The sequence below is a fragment of the Arvicola amphibius genome, chromosome 12 (assembly GCF_903992535.2).
Source record: "Arvicola amphibius chromosome 12, mArvAmp1.2, whole genome shotgun sequence".
In the NCBI taxonomy this organism is placed as follows: domain Eukaryota; kingdom Metazoa; phylum Chordata; class Mammalia; order Rodentia; family Cricetidae; genus Arvicola; species Arvicola amphibius.
In genome coordinates this window covers 144310560-144323437 of record NC_052058.2, presented here as the reverse complement: position 1 = coordinate 144323437, position 12878 = coordinate 144310560, and the positions used below count along the sequence as shown (strand labels likewise).

The 12878-nt window shown below is 42.0% G+C and overlaps 1 protein-coding gene across 1 annotated transcript in view; it reads left to right on the top strand.

Moving 5' to 3' along the window:
* Nucleotides 1–239: 239 nt before the first annotated feature.
* The window catches only part of Mctp2 (multiple C2 and transmembrane domain containing 2), a 158401-nt gene continuing 145762 nt past the window's right edge, over nucleotides 240–12878 (top strand). Inside the window, exon 1 of the mRNA XM_038313422.1 lies at nucleotides 240–749. Within this exon, the coding sequence (XP_038169350.1) occupies nucleotides 285–749 (465 nt within the window). The 5' untranslated portion in view covers nucleotides 240–284. The remainder of the gene's footprint in view (nucleotides 750–12878) is intronic.

The following is a 12878-nucleotide window of genomic DNA, read 5'->3' as shown; positions in this document are numbered from 1 at the left end:
GTCCAGGAACCTTACGTTCAACCCAATAATCCCATTTATTACTTTTCTATTTCTGATGACTTAAATATTTTGTTTCTTAAAATGCTTTTTGTGATGTCTGTGAAATTATGACCTTACTGTTTCCCTTCTCCTTAAGGAACCAAGAGTAAATTTTCTGCATAAGTTCCCTTTGGGTCTGTCTTACAATGCGAGAAGCCTATGTCCTCTCTTTGTGCTCTGTCTTACAGGAGTCGCCAATAGAGGAGCACTCTTGAGGAGTGGCATTCTTGATTCTTCATGCAGTCATGGATCTGGAGAAACCATCTGTCTGGGGGTCATTAAAACAGCGGACCAGACCATTGTTAAGCAACCTGAGCAAGAAGAAAATTAAAAAGTCCCCAAGCAAACCCTTGGACTCAAGGGTGAGGCATCACCTGGACCGGCGTCTTAGCCTCTCGGTGCCTGACCTCCTGGAAGCAGAGGCCTTGGACCCTGAGGGCCGACCCTACTCGGGACCTCAGTCATCCTACACCTCGGTACCCAACAGCCTTTCCACGGCAGGCATTGTACCCAAGAGCAGCAGCAGCTCCCTAAAGCAATCTGAGGAAGAACTGGACTGGAGCCAGGAGGAAGCAAGCCATGTACTCGGGGTGGACACGGACTCAGAGGATATCTATGCTTCTTTTGCGGAGGAGCGGCAGGCATCCAGCCAGAGTGGCTTGGATCTGCACAAACATCCCCTTGGAGAGGATGCTCCGGAAGAGCCAGAGGTGAGGCCTGAGCACTTCCCAGCTTTAAAAAAACATGTTTTTAAGGTACATTCATTGTCCTTGGGAAATTTGGGTAACAGTTATTTTGTGGTTTTATTGGATGAAGAGAATATCATTTACAAGGATTTAAATTAATGTACTATTGATTTTACTGGTGTTCCCATTTGTTTCAGGGCTGACCTCTATGTATTTAAAAGCCAGCACGAAAGAACCTTCTAGAACCGTTTAAAGCTTTAAAAGCCCTAGTGGATGAGGTTTCTTTGTTTCATCTCCTGGCAGAGGAATTGAGCACATAACTTTAACCTTTTTGTTCTAACTCTCCCTCCTCTTCCTGCCTCCCTTCTCTTCCTCCTCTTCCTCCTCCTCCTCCTCCTCTTACCTTCAAGAGGAGCAGCAGTAATGAGATCAATAGAGCCTCCCTCCCACTAGCATTACTAAGTCAATCAGACGCGTAGACAAAGCATGCACGCTGTTTTTTCCAATCTAGACTTTGTTGACAAAGCATGCAGACTAGCTTTTGAGATAATGTGTGTGTTCCTCTTTGACCACAAAGAGGTGCTCTGAGCCCAAAGGGTGCTCTGTCCTCTCTGGCATTAGGTCTGTGTAAATTTGTGCACCAGTATGGACACTCAGTTTTGAGAAATTCCCTTACTTCTCTGAGCAGAAAGAATGAAATCGGGGATCAAACTTTGATTGATTAGTGGTTGTAGCAAAGCTTTGGCGTTCTAGGAAAGCTAAGTACCAGTGTAATGCCAAGGTTCATGGATCTGGAAGAAGAGCTTGAATTCAGCCACCAAATTCCTAAATCCTGATCCTGATTTGGATGACCAATTTAATCAACCTAATTGGATCTTTTTATTTGTTTAAATTCATCTTAATGATGTGGAAACAGGTTTTAATGCTGAAGAAAGAGGCTAATACTTTATATATTCCATAATAATCGAAGAGCTGAATAAACTTTGGTTCTTCAGATGAAGGGCCTGGTTTTTCTTTTAGAAGAAAATCTGTTGATTACACAGCATGTCTGGGTTCCCTTGGGGCGTGAACTTTGGGAATGGAGTATGATGTGATCATGTTCTTTTGGACCCGGTTACTCACTAAAGGGCTCAGTTTTTTTTTTTTTTTTTTTTTTTTAATTTTGACCTTACCATTAGGAGATACTGTTTGTAAATTATTTATGATTGTAAATATTTGTAAATTTGAAATACATTTTCACTTTACAAAATGCTAATGCGGTAGGTCTAATGAGCTTTGTCAGCATGTGGCAGGGAAGCCTGTTGGCGATATCGTGAAATTCACCTTCAGCGTCTTCGCATTCATCTGAATCTGAGCAGACTTCTTGGCTTTGATTTGTGAACAAGTTCGAATTAGAAAGATTTTCTAGCGATGGATCTGTGACTGCTTTAGCCCTTCAGTCGTCTTTGCTGAATAAATATAAATATTTGGATGCCAGGTAGCCCAAGAATTGCAAAGGATGTTATCAGAAATGAATGACTGCCACACCATGACAGTGGGGGAGGGTGGGTCTAGTAGGTATTCAGAACAGTGTCTGAATCTTCCCTGGTCCCTTCTGTGTAGGATGGGTCTTTCCACTCCCGAAGATGAGGAGCTTCTCCCCCGTCACCCTTCTCTGTGAGCTGTCTGGTGACATGTGTGCGTCATGCCTAGGAGATGATATCTAATTTGTCCTTTTCTAAAGGCCTTGTTCTGTGCCCATACAGAGCATATGTTTAATTATGCTTTTTGAAAAAAAAAATCAGTAAGGGCAATTGATCCAGGTTAATAGAGTTTTATTTGCGGGTTTTCAAAATTAATTTCTTAATAGTATTTAATTGTTAAATAAAAAAAATGGCCTCCATGGTGATTTTCCCTATTAATATATAGTGTGCTCTGGTAAGATTCCTTTTGTGTATAGTCACTCCCGCTCTCCCTGATTCTAATCCTTTTCTCTACTCATCTTTATTTTAGCTTGCAAAGACGTTTTTAGATGCCACATTTGAGAGGAAGTGTGTGATCCCTGACTTTCTGAGACCGGCTGATTTTGTGTAATACGATCCGTGCTCGTTTTACCCATATTCTTGCAAATGGCTTGGGTTTGTTCTCCTTTACGCCAAATGATATTCCATTGTATACAGCGAGCATATTTCCTCTATGTACTCACCTGTGCCTGGCCACTGGACTTGCTCCGGGACTTGGATACTGTCAGTAATGACGAATTAATTATTCAATGGCTGCAGCTGTCTCTCTCCTGCTCCCTTTGAATGACTAGACATTTTGTGGTTGTTATTTAATATTGGTTTACTCTTGGTTTTCACCTTTGTATTTTTCTCTTTTCTGATTTGTTTTTGGTCTTTGTATTAACTGTATACAATAGTAGCTTTCACGAGACATTTCTATACATTTGTGTAATGTATATGTATCCTTTATCACGTTAATCGATATCTTGTCTCTTCCTGCCCCAGATAATCCCCTTTCCAGGCCCCTTCCATCCCCCATGGACTGTCATGTATTTTTGCCTGTTGTCATTGTTCTTTTTGTTGACCCGTTAGGGCTGTGTATAAAAGCAAGCAAGGGTGAGGGTTTGTTATCAGGAACATGGGCAGCTTTGACACTGAAAACATAGATGTTCTCCCTCTCTCAGAATTGTCAATGTTTTTATCAGGAGTTTTTTTTTTAAGGTTCATGACTTAATGAAATCAATACATTTTCTTTTCTCGAAAAAAATAAATATACTCTTCTCTAAGACGACAGGGTGTGAGGTGTAATAAAGGTGAAGGGAATAAACGGGATGTGAGAGCACATGGCAGGGACATCTGCACAGATGCTCAAGCAGCCACAGCAGCAAATGGGAGAAGGAGGCTTAGCAGAAGAGGACTGGGAGAAGAGGACTCCACCAAACTGGCTTCGATCCTTAGCGTCATGCTTGCTGATCGCTCCTGGAAACTTGGCCTTAAGTTGTGGGACTGGAAGTCACTGTCTCCTGGAAGGGCCTTCACACATACATTGCAGGCAGCACCCCCATTATCTGTCTACAAGCTCAGGCTCGGAAGCCTTTTCCCCATCCCTCATCTATTTCTTCTTCATTTCCCTGGTAGCCTCCTCTTCTGGAAATCCTTCATAGCCTTCAACAGCAGGTGAAAGTTCCCTCCGGTGAGGCGTTTTCCTACCTTTGCACCCAGTGTGTTCACCCTGCCTTCATTTTCATACCAGCGTGCTTTTACTCTGCTGGGAAATACCTTCCGTCTGCTTGGGCAGGAATTTGTAGAGAGAGGAAGGAATTATTATAGGACGAGAAGGTAGGTTATAAAAAAAAGAGAGAGAGGCAAATTGGAGCCTGGCACGGCTGTCTCTGTGCAAATGTGTCATTGATATGAAATCAGCCGACTGTGAGATTCTGTCATTGACTACCTCGTGGCTATCTGACTCTACAGACTGACGTCTAATAAAAAGAGTCACAAAACTAAGTTACAAGTGGAGATAATTTACAACTAATTTACAGTGAGAATTAACAAGGCTATCTCCTGTAGCATGATGTTTTCAATAAAGGGTCCATTCTTTATCATGGTGCTTAGGAGTCAGATCAAAATCAACACGATTGTGAACTTGTTGGGAGAAATGTGTATGGCAGAGTCTCCCTGGTGAACGGTGATTGTTAGGTCCGTTCTCATGGAAGAGTTAGTGTCTGAGAGAAATCACACAGGAACTGGAAGGTTGCTGCTCGTGAGTCCCAGTGAGAAGTGTAGATGGCTTCCATACACGCGCACGGCCTTTATGTCAGCAGCCATCTCTCAGTGAGGGCAGAACTGCAGATGACTACTTGACGCATTTTTTTCTGGACCAACATTGTACATCTCTACACGGGATCTGGCCTATCTAATGAAATGAGAATTCTTTTTTTTTGTTTGTTTGTTTGTTTGTTTTTCGAGACAGGGTTTCTCTGTAGCTTTGGAGCCTGTCCTGGAACTAGCTCTTGTAGACCAGGCTGGTCTCGAACTCACAGAGATCCGCCTGCCTCTGCCTCCCGAGTGCTGGGATTAAAGGCGTGCGCCACCACTGCCCGGCGAAATGAGAATTCTTTATGCTCCGTGGCATAGGCTATCCTCCCTCTGAGCTAGCCTAAGGTTACCTAGCTGCCTTTACATAACTTCTCCACTCCGACTGATACATTGTTCCGTGTGATATATGTTGTCACTTATTTAGATGATAGAGTGATTGTTTTTGTATACAACATTCTGTCTGTGTGTATGCCTGCAGGCCAGAAGAGGGCACCAGACCCCATTATAGATGGTTGTGAGCCACCTTGTGGTTGCTGGGAATTGAACTCAGGACCTCTGGAAGAGCAGCCAGTGCTCTTAACCTCTGAGCCACCTCTCCAGCCCAGAGTGATTGTTTTGGATTGCTCTGACAAAACCCTGAGAAGAACTCCGTAAGCAAGCAGGAAGGTTAATTCTGCCTCCCAGTCCAAGGCCATAGTCACGTCAAGCAAGTCATGGTGCCTTAAGTAGCGTATCACCTTGGGTCTGCAACCAGGAAGCAGGGGGAGATGAATGTCAATGCTCGGCTCCAATCCCTCTTCACGTTTAGTCTGACCCTGGCTCATGCCATGATGCTTCTTTTCTTTAGAGTCAGCCTTATCGTAGTAGTTAACCTGATATAGGAGCCCCATGAGAAACAGTCCTAGAGATTTGTTTCCGGGATTATTCTAAATCCTAAATCATGGTTAGCCATCCCCAGGAGCTGGCACTGTGTGGCAGCAGCTGGGAACTACCCCTCTCCTTACCGTTACTTTGGATGTCTAGGCTTCGCTGGGAGAAGAGTCGTTGCTAAGAATTGGGGTGTGTCTACCTTGCTCTGTTCACAGGCTGAATTTCTGTCCCCCATATGACTGTGTTGGGAACAAGGCATGGAAGAGATGATTGAGCTTAAATGAGGGTGTAAGCATGGAACTACTGATTAATACTGAGATTTTAATAACAGAGAGAAAACCCCGGATATTTTTTTCTCTCTACCATGTCGAGAGATATGGAAAAGATAGCTATCTACAAGGCGTAAATGACCTCATTAAGAACAACGTTTTCCTTGATCTTGAACTTCAGGCTCCAGAACCATGAGAAATCAACTTGTATCAAGTCTCCTAGTCAGTGAGATGGTGCTGCAGAAGCCTGTGGTTGCTGAGGTGGTGTCTAATGGTCTTTCTCAGGAGGTGACTTCATTGCTCTTGCCCCTGAGACTGGGGATGGAGGAGATGGGCAGAGAACCTTCGGATACTGAAAAGCACCAGTCCCCAACATATTTATGTATGTCATTAGTTGTATAGAAGATTTCCATTTTTGTTAAATTGCAACCTTCAGATGACCAGCAATGTATTTTTTTCCTCCAAGAATTTGCGCAAATATGTAGAGAGGCATATATATATATATATATATACACACTCACAAACATCAATACATGATAGTAGATATATGGATGAATATGCTCATGAAGTCTTTATTTGCCATTCAAGCTAACGGCACCATGAGGTGCTCTGGTCACCATTAAAAGACTCTGTTGGGTTGGGGATGTGTTTACACCTTGTGCTCTTTGGTACAGAAGGTATGTTCTAGAGCCCAGCTTCTTAACTGTGGCATCACTTAACCGAATGTAGGGATATCAAATACTCTGGCAGCCGTGAAAGTTTCCTGGCCATGTAAGGACTGCAAATTAAATGAAAATCAAACAGTTAATGAATGGAAGATGTGTATGGCAGAACTCACCCATGTTACCACAGGACTTCACTACAGCCTTAGTTCTGAACACACAACATGTGCCATTTGCCTTGCATGTGCTCTTAGTATCAAACAGGACCAGAAAATGCTTCCTAGAGTACCTTGGCTCAGAACTAAGACTGTTGTATGCTTTGAGTTACAGTGTTTTGTCTGTACAATAACCTTCTCTGCTCTTATAAAATCATAATGATTTAATTAAAGAAAACATACTTTTCATATTTTACTAGCATTATGCTTCAGCATGTGCCCAATTAATAACCTTTGTGTTTTATTATGCTGTTATGTTAGATTTTATTTTTATAATTACGACTTATTTATTTATGTGCATATGCACGCATGTGTGGAGATCGGACAATTGTGGAGCCACTTCTGTCCTTCTACTAAGTGTGTGTCCTTAGGATCTCAGGTCTTTAGACTTCACTTACTGAACCATCTCTCCAGCCCAGGATATTTGCTTTTAAGAATTTCTGTGCTTGAGTTGCTAACTTAAGGTTTAAAAAGAAATTGTTAAACAGAGTTTGGCACGGGATTAGGGAGGAATTTCCAATAACTTTTGAAGTGCCTCTACACAGAGTTCTGCTGCTTACGTGGTGCAGCATCCTCAGCATAGACAAATCAAAATATCAAAGAACTCCGAGGAATGTTAGAGATGCTGTTCTTGTTATAGAACCAAAACTCAGCCAGTTTTAATTCTTCATAGGAAGAGAATGCATCTCCATTTCATTAGCATGTAATTTGCTTTCATCTTCTATTAGTGGTAAAGTATTTACCTCAAAGAAATGTAAAATAAGTTTCTTTATAATTTATTTCAGCAAATATTTGATCTGTAAACCCATTGCATAGACCTAAACACGTGAGAGTACCGTGAAAGTTTTCTTGGAGGAAAAGTGTCAGGAGTAGGAGTTTAGGAAGCCTTGTTCTTTAGACATGGCAGTCATGCTATGCCCACTACATCTCAACAATATGGTTATGTGTAAAGCTTGCACAATAACAATACCCGTTGACATACCAATGTGGATGAGGGATATTTCATTAGACCCTGCTCCTAAATGAAGAGCTACGCTTAATCAAAGTTTGCTAGAAGAGGGAGAATTGATTTTGGCCAGGGACGAGTACCCTGATAGATTATCTAGTCCCAGATGGTAATCTCTAAACACATATGAGTAACACTAAATAGACACAGTAGTACACACATATACATATATACTCACATAGCTTTGTTCCTTTTCTATTGTCATGACTGAATACCCTGGCCTGTGAAATGTATACCATTTAATTTGGGGCTCATAGTTACAGAGGGTAAGCATGCATAACCGTGTAGAGCATGGCAGCAGGTAGGTACGAATGACGCCAGGACAGTAGCTTTGTCTGCAAAAAGAAGAGGAGGAGGCTCTGTGTGTGTGTGTGTGTGTGTGTGAGAGAGAGAGAGAGAGAGAGAGAGAGAGAGAGAGAGAGAGAGAGAGCACTAACTAGAATGGAGGGCACAGGCTTTTGAAATCCTAAAACCCTGCCCACAATGACATACCTTCTCCAACAAGGCAACACACCTTCCCATTCTTCCTAAACTGTTTTTCCTACTGGGGACCAAGTATTCAAATATAGAAGTCTATGGGGACCGTCCATTCAAGCCGCCACAGCACATATATACATATGTAGCAATAATAGAGACGAGGTAAAGAATTTGAAAGGGAGTTCAAGACACATGGGAGGAATTGAGGAAAGGGGAGGGAGAGGTAGAAATGATATATATATATATATATATATATATATATATATATATATATATGTATATATAGTTAGTACCGTCGAATGATATTCTCAAAAAATTAAAAATTAATTTCAAAAAGTCCACTTGTTAAATATCATCCAGCTGGTTCTAGAACTTGGTTTGATCCAGGCATATCTGAGAATTAAGCCTGTGTGCAGAATGATATGTTCTACACAAGCTGGGAGGACATTTTGAAAGTAGAGCGATCCAAAACAAGACAATTGTAAAAGGAAGACATTCATTTTTTTTTTTGCCTCTACTGTGCCCCATGAAAAACAAAGATAAAAGCAATGCTTCAAAAACGTTGATAAATACTCAACCTTATTAATGAATTCTGCCATGTGGTATGCCCTTCCCTCATAGTCCGTTTGTCGGTTGAAGCAGTAAACCCTAGCTTTGGTGAGACCTCATACGGTAAGTCAGTGGTGCGTCCCGCTTGCTTGTTTCCAGAAGACCTACCTTCCACCCATAGGGCTTCAGTTCAGCGACCACAGAGAGGCAATGTGACAGCCACAGAGGGGAGGAAACAGCCCATAGCTTGCAAAAAGAAGCAAGTGCCTCAGGCCCATGACACTTCAGTTCTGTGGTTGTGACTGTGTGATCTCACCATGGCGTCTGTGAAGCTGTCTGTATATGACATGTTCTAGGGGTCTTCATGGGCATGGTCTTCTTCATCTTTCTCTTTGGGGAATCTATCTTCTGCAGGTGATGAACTTAGCACTAGGAACGTAGCAACTGGCAATGCAGTTAGACCTCCCTTCCTTATGGAGTTCCTATGATAGATGCATGAATCATTTAGAAAGTGCTAAGTGTCATGGAGAAACAGCAAGTGGAAAACATCCTTGAAAGCACTGTGTAGAGATGCTACACAGAGTGGTTAGGGATGGCTTCTTCTGAGTAATCAGCCTTTTTTGTTTAGTAGTTCTGCTACTGTTATTATTTGGGGTGTTGGGATTAAACAGTCGACATTCTGGAAGACAATTTTTCACGTGAAGGGGAGGCAAGATAGCAAGCTGTCTGTGTATCTGGGGAAGCCGTGGAGGCCATGAGATCAGCAATTTTGAAGACCAGAGAGCAGCAGGCTACGAAGGAATGGGTGAACATTTCACAAAGAACAAGCAAGTCTTGTAGCTCAGGGGCACAGGAAGAGGGCACAATAGAGGAGACATCAGAGAAGTAACAGAGGTTGCATGACTGCACGGTTTTCCTACTCTGGAGGATGACTCTTAGACTTTGGTGATGGCCTGGTACCATAAGCGTGCCACACAGATGCGAAATGAAGCTGAGGCTCAAGGCCATGCCACTCACACACAGTGCAAAGCGAGTCAGCAGTCAGCAGGATGTTGGCCATGATTCTCACACCTGCTCTAGACAATGGGGTTGGGGCTAAGTGATGGTTTGCCTACGAGAATTGTTCTGAGAGAACTTGATGGCCAGCGAATAGCAGGGAAAGGCTCCTCCCAAGGCTTCATCCTTCTTGTTTATAATACAGTAATACACAGTGCCAGCTGGTGAATGTCAACAGAAGGCCTTGGGTTGCTGGCTGCCTTCAGTTTTAAAAGAGAACGTTTGGGCTGAGGAGCTGGCTCATTGGATACCAAACACACTTGTGTCACTGCGTGGAGACTTGCGTTTCAGTCCCCAGCATGCACTTAGAAGCCTCACATAGCTCTGTAATCCCACCATTACTATTGGACACGGAAACAAAAATGAGAAAAATCCTAGAAATGCACAGGGCAGCTAGCCTGGCATAAATGGCACAACAACAATACACGCCCTGTCTCAAATAAAGTAGAAGGTTAGGACCTGTACCTAAGGCTGCCCTCTGCCCTTCTCATGCTTGTCATGGCACATGTCTATCAATGCATGCACACCTGAATGCCCACGCCCATCAAACACATACAGAGAGAAAGAACTTAATTCTTATCGTTGCACATATTTATGAAGTATAATATTGTAACCCCATACACATGTATAACTTTTTATTTGGTTTTTCAAGACAGGGTTTCTCTGTAGCTTTGGAGCCTGTCCTGGAACTAGCTCTTGTAGACCAGGCTGGCCTTGAACTCACAGAGATCTACCTGCCTCTGCCTCCCGAATGTTGGGACATGTATAACTTTTAATAGCACAAGCAACGTAGAGTGTTTCCCATCTTTCATGAAGGCTTTGCTCTATACCTCCCAAACATATCTGCCATAATAATAATAATAATAATAATAATTAATAATGATGGTAATTATAATAACAATAATAAATTGTCTAGCAGAGTGACCCCACTTTGTTATTAGTTCTGTTAAAGTATAGATCAGCATTATCTCATTGGAATGCCTTAATTTACAAAGCGCTTGCCTGGTACCGTGTCCTCTCTAAAGAAGTCATTCATTAAGTAGCCTTTGAATTGTGTTTCCCCTAAAACCTACAAGGTAAGTATTGTGCCTTGCTCATTTGGAAAATGTCTCCTTGTCTGGAAATCTAAGCAAAAAAAAAATAATAATTCAAAGACACTAAGAAATAGCAGAAGTGGGTGTGAGTCTAGGTTTTCCCCACCCAGATCCTTGTTTATTAAGGGATTTGAGTCTAGGTAGTCTTGAACCGGATCCTTGTATATTACCGGGTGTTTCTGTTCCCAGTACATCTCGTGTGGTGGTTGGTAAAGGTGCTTTTGACACAGTTGTGCTCAAGTGAAGAGTGATGTGCTTAAAATCTCCCCAAAGGCCTAACTCTCTTGCTTCTCCTGGCTCTGGATTCTTCATTGTAAATTGCTGATATGATGACAACCTTTGAACTTCTCCGGAAAAGATGATAATGAGTGTGTTTGTGAGTTATGGTGTGATAAGCAAACATTAAGGGATGGATTGTTCAGCTAACACCGCTCTTGCAAATAAGATGGAAGGTCAATGTAAATATTACTTCTGGTTCAAGAAGTGCCTGGGAACTGGCCAAGCACTTATATCAGGAACTAGCCTGTTTGTTTTTTTTTCTTGTAGCTACCCAGAGCTAACTGTGTTTGACTTTGTGGGTGAAAAGGTGTCTGTCACAACTCGCTTCTGATGTTACTGCATGGAGAGCACGGAAATGAACAGGCAGAACCAGAATTCAAATGAAAGGGCCAAACCAAAAACCCAATTTTAGATATTTAGATTTTCATTCCCGTTTGTTCTTGTCTTTTTTTTTTTAGCATATGGACCTGATATTTGTAAATGGTTAATAGCTTCTCTGGCCTGTCTGGCCATCACGTTCCTGTTGCTTGTTTTTGCTCTCTATGTCTCATAGATGCTTGCATATTCTTGAATATTCATAGTGTTGAAAGCCTAGAATAGGTTACAGGATTTTTTTTTTTGCCAACACAGGGTTTCTTTCTAACTTTTGGAGCCTGTCCTGGAACTTGCTCTGTAGACCAGGCTGGCTTTAAACTCACAGAGATCTGCCTCTCTCTGCCTCCTGAGTACTGGGGTTAAAGACGTGCACAACCACGGCCAGACAGGTTACAGAATTTAAATCATATGCCACTTAATACTCATATATACACTCATATGCTTTCATGTTAGTTTTAAAATGAAATAATTGATCTCCGCCAGTGTTGCCTCTTATTGCTAGCTTGTCTGCCTGTGGGTATATGCCTTGTTCTACTGAAATCAGACACCAAGGGATGACACACTTTGTTGTGTTTTTTGAGTATACAGCACAGCAAGAACTACATGGAAGGTCACATTCATACAAGATCACATTAAATGTATGGAAAAGGCAAAATTCATTTGTTCATACCAATGTTTTGCTTTCAAAATCCTTGGTGACAGCTGTGTGTGTGTGTGTGTGTGTGTGTGCATGTGCAAGAGTGTATTTACATTTATGTACATGTAATTGCATGTGTGTAGAAGTCAGAGGTCAACTTTCGGTCTTTCTTTTCAGGAGATGACCACTTTGATTGCTTAGACAAGGTCTCTCAGTGCATGGTGCTAACCCAATAGACAAAGCTGCTTTCCAGCAAACCTCAGAAACACATCTGTTTCTATTCTTCAGCCCTAATATTACAAGTATGCACCAGGATGCCCACCTCATTACATGGCATCTGTCAATAAAACTCAGGTCTTTCCGCTTGTTAAGCAAGTACTTTAACCAACAGAGCCATGTCTTTGGCTCTGTGACAGACAGACAGTCAGGCAGGCAGGCCTGCATGCACGTGTGACACACACACACACACACACACACACACACACACACACCTTGTATCCATCTCAAACCTCCCTGCTCCCTTCTGGCTTTCGATGAATTTTCATTCTTTTAAGTTGGGGATTCACACCTACAGGGGACAAAAAATTTTGGGTTAGCTTCCCATATGGCTTAGTACTCAAAAGTAGAATGCAAAGCCATGTGTCTCTAGAGGCAAATCAAAGAAAAGACACCTGTCGCCTTGTAGGAGAGCTAAACACCCTCACATATACATCATGTAGAAAATAATTGCCCTAATATATTTTGGTATTATTTATTAGATTTTATAATGTTCAAAATTATCCATCCTTTCTCGAGTATGTGCTTAAACTCATTTGTCTGAAATCCTAAACCTGATGCTCAGCAATTCATCAATCAGTACCCTCA